This window comes from Tachysurus fulvidraco, chromosome 17 (genome assembly GCF_022655615.1).
Source record: "Tachysurus fulvidraco isolate hzauxx_2018 chromosome 17, HZAU_PFXX_2.0, whole genome shotgun sequence".
Taxonomy (NCBI): Eukaryota; Metazoa; Chordata; class Actinopteri; order Siluriformes; family Bagridae; genus Tachysurus; species Tachysurus fulvidraco.
This window is the reverse complement of record NC_062534.1, coordinates 22824642-22843525: the sequence shown is the minus strand read 5'-3', so window position 1 is coordinate 22843525 and position 18884 is coordinate 22824642. Positions and strand designations below refer to the sequence as shown.

General features: G+C 42.6%; 1 protein-coding gene across 4 annotated transcripts in view; it reads right to left on the bottom strand.

Moving 5' to 3' along the window:
* The window catches only part of LOC113635936 (solute carrier family 45 member 3), a 31554-nt gene that overhangs the window by 9787 nt on the left and 2883 nt on the right, over nt 1-18884 (bottom strand). The window contains exons 2-3 of one of the 4 annotated variants that reach the window (XM_027135712.2): nt 5373-5431; nt 1892-2192 (exon numbers count right to left, since the gene is read on the bottom strand). In XM_027135712.2, the coding sequence (XP_026991513.1) occupies nt 1892-2039 (148 nt within the window). In that variant the 5' untranslated portion in view covers nt 2040-2192; nt 5373-5431. Of the gene's footprint in view, nt 1-1891; nt 2235-5372; nt 5432-9211; nt 9317-18884 lie in introns of those variants that run through there. The other 3 variants (XM_047802237.1, XM_027135713.2, XM_027135711.2) reach the window with 3 other exon arrangements.

Genomic DNA, 18884 nt, shown 5'->3' with positions numbered 1-18884 from the left:
TCGACAAGGGGCGAGACGGTGGCTTTGTGGTTAGAACGTTCGCCTCACACCTCCAGGGTTGGGGGTTCGATTCCCGCCTCCGCCTTGTGTGTGTGGAGTTTACATGTTCTCCCGGTGCCTCGGGGGTTTCCTCCGGGTACTCCGGTTTCCTCTCCCGGTCCAAAGACATGCACGGTAGGTTGATTGGCATCTCTGGAAAATTGTCCGTAGTGTGTGATTGCGTGAGTGAATGAGAGTGTGTGTGTGCCCTGCGATGGGTTGGCACTCCGTCCAGGGTGTATCCTGCCTCGATGCCCGATGACGCCTGAGATCGGCACAGGCTCCCCGTGACCCGAGAAGTTCGGATAAGCGGTAGAAAATGAATGAACTCGTCGACACAACAACACGGAAGACTCTGCACTTTTGCTAATGCTAAAAAGGATGCTTAACAAGAAAGATGAACTTCCTGTCACTTCAGGTGAAATATCATGTTTCTATTCTTAAACCTTGGTCTTGTGAGCTAGTAGAAAATGAGAAGATGGGACTAAGGTCTCTTTGGCTGAGGAGCTGCTTAATTAATATCAAGTAGTGCTCCCAGCAAATTTTTGTTTAAAGCACATCTGGAAAATAGATCCACCTTGTTGTCTACTTTATTCTCTTTGCTTGCTAATAAGCAATGTTGGCAAATCTGGATATCAGGATTAAATTTGATTAAAATTTTCTTTTTATGTCTCTCAAAGTTCTTGTATAACTGGCAGAATAATATCCAAATCTGGTCTATGAACTCGACACGAAGTACGAAGGACAGGCAGAACAGTTTAGTGAACTCCTCTTGATAAGAAGGAAGCTACTAAAGAACAACTATTTTGGATATTTCACATTTCTGGAAGCTTTGTTTGATTCAACTCCAAAATCTAATCAGTTAATTTGCTGGTTACATTAATAAGTACATTAATGAATAAAAAGCAAATATATAAAGTAATAAATGTGTTCATTATATTACACGGTTTAAGGATGTACTGTACCAGTTCTTAAAATGCACTGATGTGGAATCTCCAGAGCTTAAATCACTGGAACTGAGATGAAGTGCAGCAGAGAGGAAGCTCATGTCCATCCACAGAGCCCTCATTACAGCTCAGTGACCAGCCTTTCAGCCTACAGCAGCATCTGGGAGGTTTTTGTTCAAGCTGATAATGGCAGGCATGTTCAAATCCGGCCTCAATAAGATCTAAAATGAGTCTGGATCATCCTTTTAGAGCTGGCAAGTGCTGCTAAAGCAACCGAGAGCCTCACAGATTTACTCATTCATTCATTCATTCATTTTCTACCGCTTATCCAATCTTATCGGGTCACGGGGAGACTGTGCCTATCTCAGGCGTCATCGGGCATTGAGGCAGGATACACCCTGGACGGAGTGCCAACCCATCGCAGGACACACACACACACACACACACACTCTCATTCACTCACACACTCACACACTATGGACAATTTTCCAGAGATGCCAATCAACCTACCATGCATGTCTTTGGACCGGGGGAGGAAACCTTAGTACCCGGAGGAAACCCCCGAGGCACGGCGAGAACATGCAAACTCCACACACACAAGGCGGAGGCGGGAATCGAACCCACAACCCTGGAGGTGTGAGTCGAACGTGCTAACCACTAAGCCACCGTGCCCCCCCCTAACAGATTTACTGTTTGTGCTGGAAACCAAAAACCAGAGGTCACACCAAAACATGTCAAAAAATATTGTACATGATTAGAAAAGTTCTACTGGTTTCCATCAAGCATTACACTTAGAAAAAAAATTACTTCATTTAAAGTGTACCTATCTAGTCACTAAAAAACTTGTTTAAAATACGTAAAAATATTTTACTTGTATCGATTTGTATACATAGAAGAACTCTTACCTAGCACCATGGTCATGAACTTCTCTTCTATGCCAGCCTCCAGTAACAGTGGTGGCACATAGGTGATGCCAGCTGCTACACATATCTCCAGGCCACAGGACAGCAGGTTGAGCAGCACCAGATGACACTGGGCCCTCCATCCAGGCATACTTTCCAGAAACAAGGGTCACTCAGAGGGATTAGGGATCTACTTGTCACTGAATTTATAGGTAGAAGGAGTAGCGTGATGGAGACCTTGGGTAAGTGCTCTTGGTGGGCTCAGATCTTTCGTGGCATCCATCAGGTCGTCAGCATTCTAAACCTGATGGACAACAGGTTGGAGAGATCTTTAGATAGGAGATGTCTATGAAGTAAAACAATACATGAAACATTCAAAATACAAACAAAATTGAATATAGTCTTTTTAAAGTACAGTTTTTTTTTGCTCATGCGACATTCTTCAAAGTGTTGCTAAGAAAGCTCATACCAGAATCTTTATCAGATCTGACATTTTTTGTTCGTGATGTAAACATGTGACGTTGACAGACATGACGGTTCTTGTGCAGGAAGATGAAAGCATGTAAGCGTCCTGATGGGAATGTTTTACAGCGCATAGCTCAACTTGTTGAGTCACGCCTTGGTTACGGTGTCACTGGATCGGCTATGTATCCGATGTAATTTAGAAATGACATCATATATTGTACGTGTAGACAATACTATGGATTTGAGTTTAGTCATTGATTGGGAATTCAAATAGGGAATTGGCATTTGAACTCACAAACTTCCAATCGATCGTACAACAACTTAAGCACTGAGCTACCACTTCCCCACTACCACTGTCTACTAACTTTTTTTTTCCATTTGTGGATGTGTAGGAGTGATGAGAAATAAAAAGAAAGAGCGAGAGATAGAGAGAGAGAGAGAGAGAGAGAGAGAGAGAGAGAGAGAGAGGGAGAGAGAGAGGGAGATGGGGAGATGGGGAGATTGGTGTTTGCTATAGCTACCTCTCGCTCTCTACTCTCTTTGATGTCTCTCTTCTTTCTCTCTCTTGTTCTCTCCCTCTCTCTCCCTCCCTCCCTCTCTCTCCTTCTCTCTCTCTCTTCCTCCCTCTCTCTTTCTCTCTCTCTCCCTCCCTCTCTCTCTATCTCCTTCTCTCCCTCCCTCTCTCTTTTTTCCTTCTCTCTCTCTCTCTCTCTTTCCCTCCCTTTTTTCTCTCTCTCTCTCTCTCTCTCTCTCTCTCCCTCTCTCTCTCCTCTCTCTTCTCTTCTCTACTCTATCTCTCTTCTTCTCTCAACGAGCCACTCCCCCCTCTTCCCCACTACCACTGTCTACTAACTTTTTTCCATTTGTGGATGTGTAGGAGTGATGAGAAATAAAAAGAAAGAGAGAGAGAGGGAGAGAGGGGTGAGAGAGCGAGAGAGAGAGAGAGAGAGAGAGAGAAAGATAGAGAGAGAGAGATAGAGAGAGAGAGAGTGTGTGTGTGTTTGTGTGTTGGGGGACACATTCCTCAGTGGTTTTCTCCTCCCCCATGCCTCACCCACAGACCATGGCCAGGTCATCCTCTCCATGGATCCCACCACCCCAACCCTCTTCACTCCACCACGAGCTCATTCCCTCGGGCTTGATTCGAGAAGGCCACGTCAAGAGCCTCCTCACTACTGCCTCTAATTAGCATCCATTGTCCTTAGCACTTCCTGCGGGCTCGCCAAGTCATGAGTGTCTGCTGTGCACTAAGCAGTAATATCATGTACGGGATCGGCTTCTCTTTTTTTGGATACTTGTTTGTGACGTAGAATGACACGCAACGTTTTATCTCACAGAGAGACCACAGAGACACATACTGTACCTGACATAACCCTGAATATGGTTTGCTGATGTAACCATATGAATAGTTTTTTTCCTTTATGTTAAGTGCGCCCTCTTATACACGATTTATGTACTATGGTAAGCAGTTTTACAGAACGTTTCAGTCCCTGTTCAACAGTCGTGTATTATAAAGTCAAACAATACAGCAAAAGTGAATAAGACTGCTGAGATGAGCGTATTCCTTCTTCTATTTAGTTAGACCTGAGGCGGTAAAACCATCCATTTGTACATTCCGAATGAAAAAGTCCCATAAGTTGATTTAACTTTCCGCTGGCAAAATGAAAGGCGAGTGTACTGGTTTAAATGGTTATTCAAAGGCTAAAACAAAACATATGAACAAAGCAGAGGTGGGAGTAAGTCACACATGTGCAAGTCACAAGTAAGTCTCAAGTCTCAAATTTGTCACTTAAGTCGAGTCCCCCATCTCTGAGTCATTTAACTCAAGTCCGAGTCAAGTCTCGAGTCATGAATGTCAAGTTAAAGTCAAGTCGAGTCTTTTTTAATATTTGTCAAGCAAGTCTCAAGTCTCAAATTTGCCACTTAAGTCTGACTCAGGTCAAGTCGAGTCCCCCATCTTGGAGTCATTTAACTCAAGTCCGAGTCATGTCTTGAGTCATGAATGTCAAGTCAAAGTCAAGTCGAGTCATTTTTTAATATTTGTCAAGCAAGTCTCAAATTTGCCACTTAAGTCTGACTCGAGTCAAGTCGAGTCCCCCATCTCGGAGTCATTTAACTCAAGTCCGAGTCATGTCTCGAGTCATGAATGTCAAGTCAAAGTCAAGTCGAGTCTTTTTTTAATATTTGTCAAGCAAGTTTCAAGTCTCAAATTTGCCACTTAAGTCTGACTCGAGTCAAGTCGAGTCCCCCATCTCGGAGTCATTTAACTCAAGTCCGAGTCAAGTCTCGAGTCATGAATGTCAAGTCAAGTCGAGTCTTTTTTTAATATTCGTCAAGCAAGTCTCAAGTCTCAAATTTGCCACTTAAGTCTGACTCGAGTCAAGTCATATGACTCGAGTCCTCCATCTCTGGAACAAAGTAGCGAAACTAATCGATGACAAAAAAAAGTGGAGGAGAAAATACCAGGAAGTGAAAACAAAAACATGTCACACTAACAGCATTACAACATGCAGTAAAGGGAAAGTCACACTTTAATCTTCAATTACTCAGATCAGTTTATACTGTAGGTCACTTTGGTGTCTGTCAAGAGAATAAACAAAATCCTATTTAAATCAATCTCTGGAGAATTGTCCGTAGTGTGTGAGTGTGTGTGTGTGTGTGAGTGAATGAGAGTGTGTGTGTGCCCTGTGATGGGTTGAGATAGGCACATCCTCCCCGTTCCCGGAGAAGTTCAGATAAGCGGTAGAAAATGAATGAATGAATGAATGAATGAATGAATATTAAAATCACGTACAAACACTTAACCAATATATATTACTATACAAAACTGATATAACAGAACTACGCTACCCTGTAACTGCAGCATGGTGTCCTCATCCACAACCAGCATGACTCTAATGAGCTGCTGAGGGAAGCACAACATCACCAAGCACTTCTTCTGACAAGCCTCCAGGGCATGACATGTCAAACTGATGTCAAGACAAGTCTACAGTCAGCTCAATGTTCTCCCAATACTTACTCTCCATTCTGCATTCCAGCTGCCTTAGAGGAACGAAAATCTCTCAGACCTCAAACGACCTTTCAAAAAAAAAAAAAAATCAATTAATTAAAAAAAATATATATATATATATATATCTGTGAATGCTCTTCAGATATAAAAGCTCTTCAATCTGCACAAGTGCTGAACATGCTAACAGGGTTCAGTGAGGGCACTGTGGTCTGCTCTGAGTCTCAACACCGCACCATCTGAGCTTGAGGGATGTGAGAGAACACTCTGAGCAGTCGTTGCCTTCCAGGAGGAAAGAAAAAACAACCAGGTGCTATATTCATATTTAGTGTGAAATTTCTGCAGTAATTCAGCCCCCATCTGCTCTAATAAGCAGATAGAACGTGAGCAAACAGTCATACGATCCTGAAAACAGCTCATCATGGAACTCTTCATGGTCTCAAAAGTGCTAGAACTCCTAAACAACCCCCCTCGTGATGGCTTTCCTATGGCCGCTCTCCTTCTCAACCCCATGCTGTGCTCCAAGGTCATTCCCCATCTGACCTGCATTCTGACAGCACTCTTACAAAAGACCAGTCAATGAATAGTTTCATGTTACCTCGTATGCCTTTGATGGTCCTACAAAATGTGCAGGACCCGTTGTGAATATCCAACACTACAGTATATTAGGTCTGACAAAATCCCGCCTGTAGGAAAAGTGATGCTGAAAAAAACACACCGGTGGTTGATTCCGACACCTGGCAAGAAAATCCCTTGGATTAGACATAACAGCCAAGATATCAGACAAAGTGTTGGATTTAAGAATGTTAGATGATTGTTGGTCTCCATGGTTTGACGATCACCAGCATGTTGGCTAGCTTGCTGGGAATAATTTGTCAAGTGTGCTTTCTTTATCAGGATGGATGGCGCATATTTTTTTATGTATATCCTTCATATTTCTCATGGCCCTAGATGCGTATGGCTTATTTTCCACAATCCTTGGATACAAACCGTCTTTTTAATCTGGCCACAAGAATGTTTGGTGTGGATTCTGAGGCATATGAGCCTGGAGAAAGGGAAGGGGGTAGGGTTCTTCTACTCCTTTTGACAACAGTGCACTTCTCCCCCAGTGCCACATTTTCAGACCCTATTCAACACCCCATCTCACCCTACCCCGTCACTATTGCCCCCATGGCTCTGAAGAGCATTATCACCAAACAAAGCAGGCTTTGTGTACATTAAGTCTGCTTTAGTAATCTGATCGTTCTAAAGATTCAAGCCTTTTCAGTTAAGGTATTATTAACACCGGGGGCATGTAGAAACAACATTAAAAATGGCTGGGGAATCTTTACTAAAGAAGCAAGAGTCTAAGTCAGCCATGACATCAGAACCACAAGCAGAAGTTAAGGCATACGTTTAAAAAGCCTCAAAAACCTCAGTGTGGTGGTGTAGCTCAAAAGGAATGAATGAGACAACCGAACTCTATCTTATGCTAACATTTAGGCTGTGCTAGTTCTGGTTCCAGCTGTCCTGAATGCCACAAGAATGTCTGGATTTGGTCATTTCAGCGTGGAAAAGACTATATGAACATAAACACTGTATATTCACGTGGCAGTCTAAGATAAAAATAACAGATCTGCGTTTTTAAACTTTAAAACCTTACCTGAAATAAAAAGACACTTTGTTAAGGTGATACAACTGCACCTAAGAAATTCCAAGCTGAGAGAGACCAACTCTCCAACTCTTAGAGGCCATAGATGATGCAGAGGTTCATGACTAATAAGGTAGGGAAGGTCTCAAGTGTGGGTGCCTATCTAAACAAGGTCACATGGCTTCAGCCTGTCATGCTGCTCTTAATTCATTTTCAAATCACCTCTGACTTGGTGCCAACCACGTGACAAGCCCTTACCTTTAGTAAGCATCTTTATACCTATAAAAGGGACTTTAATGACCTCTGATGATTAAAGGTCCCAGGAAACAGAACATACTGTACTACAAGGACAAACTGAGGGTATCAACCCAGCAAAGAGGAGTTGGGACGTGCCAGTTTAAGACATATTGCCGCCACCACAGCCCCAATCTGCCAGTTGCAGGTGGAATAAGATACAAGGTACCAAACATCTTCGGACTATGTAAATCAGTCGTGTAGGAACTTCATGCATTGACATGGCTTGTTGAGTCAAATAAGCATTACCTAGAAAACGGAATAAACATGTACATGCAACTGTTTGCTATCCTGCTCACTGCACCTAGCTTGAGGATGATAACACGGCTCCTTTAATCAGCTTGAGACAGACGACTGAATAGAAGCATTACAGAGTGTATCTGTGAATGCTTGGATGATGTAACCTATATATGCTTCTGGTGCCTTAAACTGGAACTAAATCATCGCTCTCTCCACCCACCACCACACTTTCGCTTTGAACAGCATTCAAACTGTAGTAATCAGGAAATAATTGCATTTAGATAACATTTCTGCAAGCTTTATTTCAAGCTGGAGAGCGGTATTCGGTTTAGAGTGCCCCGATTATCTGTGGCTGTTGTCTCATATCCTCAAAACCATCTGGCACAACTCAAACACCTCATGACTCACTGGCTGCAATAACATTAAGCAGATACTCTCGGAGCTGATGGTCAGCAAGGGCCGGGCAATTTGATGATATGATATCACTGATGTGATAAATTACACGCTGTTCTGAGGTATATATATATTTTACCTAATAAAAAAAACACTATTCTAATAAAACAGTGTGTGTCGCTAAAACGGTCGGTGCTATATTGTGACAAATTATGTCATGTTACAACCAGCTAACAAGTATTGTGCTAAACTTCTCTAAATAAAAAAAGCAAAAATATCTGATCTGTTGTTAAAAGATTCTACTAAATATTTCCTTCAACGCATCTCCTTTTCAGCTAGACATTAAAAAATAGTTTCTGTGATGCATATCCTGTATCGTAGAAATGTCTCCGAGTGTCATGATGTTGTCATACGGAGCTACCCTATGGTTAACCACCTGCATTGATAAGTAAACCGTCCATCAACGAACAAGCCATTAGGTTTTCTTCGCCAGTGATCTACACTAAACATCAGCTTGCCTGGATTGTCCCTATCTCGTGCCTCCCCCTCTAGCCTGACTCGTCCTCGTCTTTCTGCTATCGGATTCAGGTGCAGGAACATGATCCTCCAGGCCAAAGCGCCCCGGGGCTTTGGAGACATCCCAGGAGATGAGCGGTTGATTCTACTATGGTCATGTGAACCTGAAAGACATTTATCAGGTCAAAAGGAAGTGAGAGAGAGACGGTCAGTGCTGTCTGGAGGAGGGCGAGGGGAGGGGTGACGGTGCCAGATGACCAGTTCACCACTTAAACAGCACTCGTGTGCTAGTTAGAGAGAAAAAAATGATTTTAATTCCTTTTTTTTTTGGAAGCCGTATTTTTGTTTGCTCCGTTTTTTTTTTGTAATAGATATTTGTTTATAAATCTAGTTTGAATCCGTAAATGTATTAAAAGCAGAGTTAGGGTCTGCTTTATGTCTGAATGATCCCATTAACACCAGGTTACAGCTGGCACGGCTCAGACGTTAATGTTTAACTCCGTTGGAGCTGCACTCACACACACACACACACACACACACACACACACACACACGAACGCACACACACACGCAATTTTTCAGCAACTACCACAGGATATTATCATTCATGAAATACATCTACGCTCTTCAAAGCACTAATTAAAACTTCATCAGGCGTTAAGAGTGAAAACCCAACACACACACACACACACACACACACGCACAGCTGTGTCTTCACATCATTGCAGAGCATGACTAAATGTAAAATTTCAGATTATAAAAAAGTCATAAATCTTACCAGTTTGACTTTAAAAAAAAAAAATGTCCGGAAATCCTCTAGAACATTCGTCTCACTCATCCACTGTTCCTATGAATGTTGCAACCTGCTCACAAGCTCAGTCCATTCTTAATGTTGATCCCTCCCTCACCCACCTCCCGTTTAAAGTCTCTCTCATCTTCCCTCCTTCTTTCTCCTCCCAGATCCGTCTCTTCCTCCGGTTCTCGGTCTCCACTGATCCATCCGACTCCCTCTTAACTCCAGCACAGTGATCCAGAAGCTTCACGCTTCGTCCACGAGCACAAGTGCAGGATGATTTCTACAGAAGCCTGCAGCCACTCCAATGTTTCCCAAAACTGTAATAACTGTCCATTCACACCGACACTAATCCTGTGACCCCAATACAAATGGACGACCTGACCATATGATAGCGATATTTTGAAACGATTACATCATCTTGCAATTTTCTGAGCAGAGGGTTGTACACTGACTGGTAGTTGGAAAAAAAATACAGCAGTGGAGCTAAACATATGCATGTTTGTGGGGAAAAAACCTGACCCGAGTGTCTGTAGCAGTGTTACAGACAATCACATGCATGTAAATTATTTAGCTGAAGGCAGTTTACTGGACCTCAGACTAGCTACAGGGCTTGAGATTCTCAATTGTATATATATATAATTTTTTTTTTTCTTGAAAAATTTACTAAACAAAAATCTCAGAACCTATAGTAGCTCTTAAAAATGTTTTGAACAATTTCGTAATAAAATATATATATTTAAAAAAAATTATTGGACAAAAATCTTTAAACCTATAGCAGCTTTAAGAAAATTATTTTTAAACAATTTCTTTGATTTAATTTATTTGTATCATTTTTTCAAAATAATTATTGGACAAAAATCTCTAAACCTATTGTAGCTCATTCATTCATTTTCTACCGCTTATCCGAACGTCTCGGGTCACGGGGAGCCTGTGCCTATCTCAGGCGTCATCGGGCATCGAGGCAGGATACACCCTGGACGGAGTGCCAACCCATCACAGGGCACACACACACACTCTCATTCACTCACACACTCACTCACTACGGACAATATTCCAGAGATGCCAATCAACCTACCATGCATGTCTTTGGACCGGGGGAGGAAAACGGAGTACCCGGATGAAACCCCCGAGGCACGGGGAGAACATGCAAACTCCACATACACAAGGCAGAGACAGGAATTGAACCCCGACCCTGGAGGTGTGAGGCAAACGTGCTAACCCCTAAGTCACCGTGCCCCCCTTGTCGACAAGTTGTAAATGCTAAAGATTTAAAAAATTTCTTAATAAAATAGATTTTATAGTTTTCCCCCTGCGATCAGAAGCATTTGATCACGGCTGCTGGCCGCTAACCTATTCATCTGTACAAACCCAGCTCAGCTCAGGTGAATAAATGCCACCAGGGTTTATCAACAAATCTTGCTTACTTTTTTTTTCCTGAATGTAGTTCATTTTCGAGTCAATTTGAGATTTAATGCCTCCAAAACTAAATTGCTTTCCAAGGTGAAAAACACCATCTGTGTCTATGATATTATTTGCTGTTGGCATTTAGTACAACACAACAAATTTTACTTCAAGCAAAGAAGGACACAGATGAAGCATATGCTTTATTTGGAAAGGAAACCTGTCTCTTTATCTCTTCGGTGCAAAAAAAAAAAGAAATATATAAAAGTCTGAATTCGACTCATTATTGCAAAATAGCCCGAAGGGAGTCTCGCATATACACCCACAAGTGACATCTCACACTCGCTGATGAAACCTGTGGCAGGAATTTCATTACTCGTCTCTTTCACTTAGGATTTGACCCTGATAAAAAAAAGTCTGCTTTAATGTTAATCTTTAAATTAACTGGTTAGAGTTTGGTAGTTTAGGGAGAGTTTATTGTCTTAGCATGTCTAGGCAGTTTATGCTCTGAGCGATTAGTGAAGCAAGCAGTCTCTCGTCCTAGTGTGAAAGTTGGAGTGCTCACATCATCACATCATCCCAAGCAGGAAGGACAATGGCGTGATCTGACTATGGAATGCTTGGGTTTTATTCTATGTTACCGGACACACATGTTTAGGGCGGGCCTTTGTGTGTGAGTGTGGGCTGATTAAACTGATTATTTTTCTTATACAGGATATTCATTCATTCATTCATTCATTCATTTCTACCGCTTATCCGAACTTCTCAGGTCACAGGGAGCCTTTGCCTATCTCAGGCGTCATCGGGCATCGAGTCAGGATACACCCTGGATGGAGTGCCAACCCATCACAGGGCACACACACACACACACTCATTCACTCACACACACTACGGACAATTTTCCAGAGATGCCAATCAACCTACCATGCATGTCTTTGGACCAGGGGAGGAAACCGGAGTACCCGGAGGAAACCCCAGAGGCACGGGGAGAACATGCAAACTCCACACACACAAGGCGGAGGCGGGAATCGAACCCCTAACCACTAAACCACTCCGTGCTGCCCCTATACAGGATATTATAATATTTATTTTTATACATCACCCAAAATCTAGAGATAATGATCATGTTGTTGATGATGATATCCAATTTAAGTGTAAATAACCATCCAGATCGAAGCTCACTGTATCATCTCACAGAGCGCCGCCCTGTTAAAGAGTGCAAGAAGTATAATAACAGTGTTTCGGCTTTAACTGCAGGCCGATCTGGGAGTTTACTATAATTAACATGAACAGCGGGTGTTACTGAATCAGACGTGACCTAGGGGGAAAGCACAGTGTCCAGCTGTGTGTGAGAGTCTGTGTGTGTGTAAGGTGTTACACACTGCACATCTGTTTCCAGGCTGAAGCAGGAGCTTAAGATCTCAACGTCTCCTTCACAGCTGGTGGGCCGACAAAACAGACTACTGTTTTACTAATAACGTGGAGCTCTAATAACACAATAAACACAGCTGAAAGGATATGAATACACACACACACACACACACACACACATGCACGCCCTGTGAGTCACTGAAGAAGAAGTGAGGAGATGATCCTGACCTTTACAGTAAATGGGATTTTGCAGTTAGACGGGTGTGACACTTTCTACATCAGTGAGAAAGGAAAAAGAAATCATGAAGCATTTGTTCAAACTCCAGCTCACGCCTGAACATCTCAAACTTCTCTCGTCTACTCTATGAGACGCTCAGGTAGAGGTGAGAAACATGACCTCCTGCTTTCTATACGCTTCTGTAACACTCTGTGTGTGAGGTTTACCAGCAGACTGCAATAAAAAACAACAAAGAAAATGTTTCTTTGTTGAAAGAAAGAAAGAAAGAAAGAAAGAAAGAAAGAGAGAGAGAGAATGAAAGAGTGTGTGAGAAAGAGTGCTAGAGAGAGAGAGAGAGAATGAAAGAAAGAAAGAGTGTGTGAGAGAGAGCGTGCGCGAGAGAGAGAGAGAGAGAGAGAGAGAGAGAGAGAGAGAATGAAAGAAAGAAAGAGTGTGTGAGAGAGAGCATGAAAGAAAGAAAGAAAGAAAGAAAGAAAAGAGATATAACGCTAAAGCGACGTGCGAGAGCGAGAGAGATCCGCAAAGCACTCACGTGTTGTTCGCTCCCGCCCGCCGCGTTTGCGCTCGAGCTCCCGCCCGCACCGCACTCTCGTGTCGCTCGATCTCGCCCTCCCAGCTCCGCCCTCGCTTGCTCGCTCCCTCGTGTCTCGCCCGCCCTCCGCCCGCCCGCCCTCCCGCCCGCCCGCTTTGTTCTCGCCCTCCCTCGTTTTCGCTCCCTCCCGCCCGCCCTCCCTCCCGCTCGTTGTGCGCTCCCGCCCCTCCCGCCCTCCGTGTTTGCTCGCGCCCGCCCGCCCGCCCGCCCGCCCGCCCGCTTTTTGCGCGCGCCCTGGGCGCTCTCGCTCGCGCGCGCGCGCGCGCGCTCGCGCGCGGCGCGCGCACGCGCGCCCGCGCGCCCTCGCCCGTTAATCAACCAGCAGAAATTTGACCTAACAAGTTTAACAGAAAGACTGACGGACGATGTTTCTCGATCACGTTGGTGGATGTTAAAATCTCATCTGAAAAAAAAAAAAAAGCAGGAGACGAAATGATTTACATTATTTCTAATCCCACTGTTTGGTGTCACCCAGGTGAGGATGGGTTCTCTTCTGAGACTCAGGGGGTTTTCCTCAGGTTTGGTCATTAGGGATAAATATAAATAAAATTTTGAAACAGATTTTTTATATTTTTCCAACACTGCTTTGTGTAAACACTCCACAGACTAACAATAAACAGAATTACAAAAGGTGATTCTCTTATTAAAAAAAAAAACGCAGAGTGATTTATTGGTTTGTAATATTCATTAGTTATAGAAGGAGTCTTCAGTCTCAGTATTTTCAGCTTTCCGGTCTGTTGGTCACGTGACCAGACGGAATGATCCGACTTATTAACTTGAAGAGAGAAAAAGGAGAAAGATAATTATAAACGGGTCGATTTGACTTGTCCTTTAATTGGAAGGAAAATAAATTGCTCTTGTGTAAAAAGAAAGAACGAACGGACGATGTGATTTTTTTTTTTTGATGTTCTTTGAAAATAATCGATAATCAATCATCACACCGTGCTGTTGTGGATTGTTTTCCCCTAACGGCACGCCCCAGCTTTATCGTTGTGCTTTATTCTTTAAATGTCGTCCATTTCTGGTCTGTTTACGTTCATGGAAATTCTTCATGCGGGTCTCGGAGGCAAGAGTTCAAATGTCATTCCGTACGTAACATTCCAAACACAGCTGTGTGTGCATTTGTGTGCATGTGTGTGTGTTAAAGCAAGGTTTAAAAATCAAAGCTTTCATCTATAATAAACACACTGAATCAACACCTAGGCATTAAACACTTTTCCCCCTGAACAATAGCTGGATTGAATCAGCCATCGTAGCACCGATTCGTACCGCCTTGAATCGCAGGCCTGATCCTTTCACTGCGTTCGTGTGCGTCTCAGATATCAAAGGTCCTGCGCTACCCTCAAATAATGCACTTCCATCTCTTTCAGCTCGAGACATGAAAGTGAATCCCACACACCCCCTCGTCGGTCTCGCTCCTAAGGCAGACTGCTAGAACAAACAGTTCATCATAAACTTTCATTTCAATTCGTGCCCTTTCTTCTTACGCTGAGGCGGAGCTTCCTGGCACATATAGAAAGTGTTTATTCAGCTAAGCGTCCGTGTTTACTTATGAAGCTTTTCTCCCATCCTTTAGGCAACATTGCTGGGGTTTTTTTTCCCTTTGGGTCTATTTTAAACATCCCCATTATTTGGCCTCATTATACTGTAAGATCACTCAAGCTCGGGCCTGGATGGCGCTCACTATACAGTACGTACGCCGTGACAGCCGTGATTTAGTGTCAGTGACCAGTCTCAGAGTATGAACGCATATATCTATCTACTTAAAGACACAAACAAACAAAAAAAAACAACAACAACAACAAAAAACGTAGTGTTCCATTTTGCCAAACTGAATTAAAGCCACCATGAATGAAGACTTTAACCGTTTTTACCAAAACAATGAAATGGACTTACAACTGAAATGCACTTATGGGACGTTTTCTATCAGAATAAACAAACGTCTGATGTCGTGTCTGTGAGTCTGATCTAAATGAGTCAGGACTATGTTGTTCTTTCAGGGTGTTTTAGACATGTGTTTTTCCCTCTGTTGATAATCTTACACTGAATTTTAGTGTTGAAGAAAATTCTGAGCTGCTTTTTAGCACACACTTATTTAGATCATCTAAAAAAAAACTTTTTTTCAGAATATTTAGTGGTGGCTTAGTGGTTAGCATGTTAGCCTCACACCTCCAGGGTTGGGGATCGATTCCTGCCTCCGCCTTGTGTGTGTGGAGTTTGCATGTTCTCCCCGTGCCTCGGGGGTTTCCTCCGGGTACTCCGGTTTCCTCCCCCGGTCCAAAGACATGCATGGTAGGTTGATTGGCATCTCTGGAAAATTGTCCGTAGTGTGTGAGTGAATGAGAGTGTGTGTGTGCCCTGCGATGGGTTGGCACTCCGTCCAGGGTGTATCCTGCCTCGATGCCCGATGATGCCTGAGATAGACACAGGCTCCCCGTGACCCGAGAAGTTCGGATAAGCGGTAGAAAATGAATGAATAAATGAATGAATGATTTATAATTAGATGCCCTTATCCAGAGCAACTTACATTTTATATAACTGAGCATCTGAGGGTTAAGGGCTTTGCTCAGGGGCTCAGCTTGGTGAACATGGGATTTGAACTTGCAACCTTCCAACTGGTACACTACCACATCCCAATCTATCACTCCTAGTATTATAGAGAAAAACAAAAATACTTATAAAACTCTACAAATTCTTAAACTCCTGAGTGTCTACTTTCATATGAGCTTCATATTAACACCACTGAGGAGTGAGACATGAGGTGGACGTTCAACGATCATACAAAAAAATCACTGAATGAATTCATTCATTTTAGGTTTAACCTTCAACATTCCGATCTGAATCACTGATCAGACCGATACTTAAAATGCATCAAACAGGAAATGGAATTGAAATGAGGTTATCACTGGATAATTTAATCTTGTTTTTTTTTTTACATAAAGAGAAAGACCGGCTGCTCCTTGTTCACGGACTGGAGAGAAAGTGCTTTAAGCACTACGTAGGCAGAGGCAAGAAATAAACAGTTGGTGGAGTCAGTGTGGAACACAGAGTCTGCCAGGTTTCCCACACACACGCCTGTCATTTCCAACCACGTACTGTCTACGACCGAGTGAGTGGAGACATCATTCAAAAAGAATGCACCTAAATACCTCCATGAAACTGTTCAGTATTCATTTCTGTGGAGACTAAAGAGTTTTCTGCTGAATGGCTAGCGGTGATTAGCAGTGGTTGGTCTGTTTAAGGAGTTTTGCTAGTTTTAAACTCTAGATAACTTTGTTAATGATTCAATTCAGTTCAATTCAGGTTTATTTGTTTAGCGCTTTTTACAATGGGCTTTGTCTCAGAGCAGCTTTACAGAACATAAACATAGAACAGAAGGTAAACATAAGGAGAAATACAAAGAATTAATATAGTAAAAAAAATTAAGATATATATAGTTCACAGTGTGTATGTATGTATGTATGTATGTATGTATGTATGTATGTATGTATGTATGTATGTATGTATCCCCGATGAGCAGTGGAGGAAAAACTCCCTTAAATTGGTAATGAAGACACCTTGAGAGGAACCGGACTCAAAGGGGAACCCATCCTCATATGGGTGGAACTGGGGGTGTGATTACAAATATACAGTCAAACGAGTGTTGAATTGGTGTAAAGATCACATGGAGTTCAGATCTCCTCTTGGTATCATAGAGTCCAACTGGAGCTGGTAGATGTCTCAGGATTCTCATAGAGTCAGCCTCATCTCAGTGGAGGTCCAGAATCTTCATCGATGACTATTCGTTTTACACAATCCTGCCTAATCCAGTAAATCCATTCATTCTAATCTGCCTGGTTTAATCCATGACTAAAACCAACTTCCCTACATTGACATGCAGGCAACACATTTGAATTTCAATCCATTAGTAGTGGTAACTAATGAGAACATGTTAATCCATACGAGAGATGCTACTGTAGCTCTGAAATCATTCACCACAGCAAATACAAAACCTTTGTTACCTCTTCTACTTTAATGACAACGGTTTCTCATGTTACCCATAATGCAATGGAGATCCCAGTGAAAATTAGCCCTCGCTTCATATCTACAACCTCAAAGATCATGAACTAGCACAGCAGGGTCTCTGGCACACTCACTATTTGGTGCACTCAATATTCTAGAGTGGATTTCTCATTAACGTGGAGTTGAACATCGCTGATCATGATTTATTTCTGTTACTCGCCCAGTCGTTAATGTGCCCACATGACATCAGCAGAACCAGTAATTGTAACTTTTCACAGACCACAGCAAACCTCCCCAGTGTAATATCTCCAGGAAAGGGCTTCACATGCTGCACGATGTACCTAGGTGTGTGTGTGTGTGTGTGTGTGTGTGTGTGTGTGTGTGTGTGTGTGTGTGTGTGTGTAGATGACACACCGAAGCCAACAGTCTGGCAGAACCGCCGTCATCTGGATTCGGTTGCCTTGAGCCAGCAATTACAGAGACGCAGGCTGAGTGGACTCTGAGTGGACTCTGACCTTGAAACCATGGGAGGGTTATGAAACACTGTGTTTCCCCAGAAACATTGAAACTTCTAGTAAAAGAGATAAAGAGCCTAGACGTGTTCTTCTTCTGAGTTATAGTCACCCAATGAAGAAAATTCCAGAAAGACGCCATGTCGTTTAGCGAGTAGAAATAGGTTACTGCGCAGCAGTGGGTGAATTGAGCAGAGTAAATTACTGGACGCTTAAATTAAAAATGACTGATTTAAGGAGCTTGTTAGTTAAAGAGCTTGACACATTTTACCAGAACGGAGTACTTTTGTATTGGGGGAAAATTATACTGGTACTAATAATATCATGTTACATCTGTCTTTAACCTTAGCAGTCTTTAATTCTAACAAAAACTAACAAACAAAAAATAAAAACATGTAAATGAAGAAAATAAAAAAAAGAAAAATTAATGACACACTTTTCTACGTATGGGATTTTCCAGCATGTCCCTGTTATTCCCAGAGCGACGTCGTAGTGGCAGGATGTTGTAAGTCATTTAAAAAAATAAAATTTAGGCCAAGTCAAAAAATTTTATTGATACTGAATATAGGTACAGATATTTCAATGACTATAGAGTGTCATTGCATACCGTCCTCTCATGGCAACTGATTTCATTCATTCATTCATTCATTTTCTACCGCTTATCCGAACTACTCGGGTCACGGGGAGCCTGTGCCTATCTCAGGCGTCATCGGGCATCGAGGCAGGATACACCCTGGGCGAAGTGCCAACCCATCGCAGGGCACACACACACTCTCATTCACTCACACACACACTACGGACAATTTTCCAGAGATGTCAATCAACCTACCATGCATGTCTTTGGACCAGGGAGGAAACCGGAGTACCCGGAGGAAACCCCCGAGGCACGGGGAGAACATGCGAACTCCACACACACAAGGCGGAGGTGGGAATCGAACCCCAACCCTGAAAGTGTGAGGTGAACGTGCTAACCACTAAGCGACCGTTCCCCCAACTGATTTCAGTTATTCCAAACTTTTTAGATGCAAATCATAGGTCAAACTGCATCAAAAATCATCAACATTTCACCAATAATATTAGCCCTTAATGCTATTTAAACGCGTTAAAACCTTTATTTATCGCTGCTTGACAAATATGACCAACCCCCCCGGAATATAAATGCTCTCCATGCCCTGTGGTCTCAGATAAAAGTGGAAAGCGTTTCCTCTCAGTTACATCATCTTAATCAGAAAAAAAAAAACAGACTGAAAGTCGCTCTGATGCTTTTGGTTTGGTAGCGAGGAAAAAGACTTTCTGTTAACGGCTGCATGTTGGTGTACAGACATTTAGAGAATCGTTCTGTATAAGAACGAAGGTTTCTCAAAGAAGATGAGTCCTGCGATGAAGGAAAAAAAAAGTCTGCTAAAGATGTATTCACTAAAAAAATCATAGCTAATATTTTTTTGTTCTGAAATGTTTGTGAAAAAAATAGATCTTACTTACAAAAGCAGCTATGATGAAATAGGAGAGTCCTTTCATGGCTATAACTGCAGCATGTCT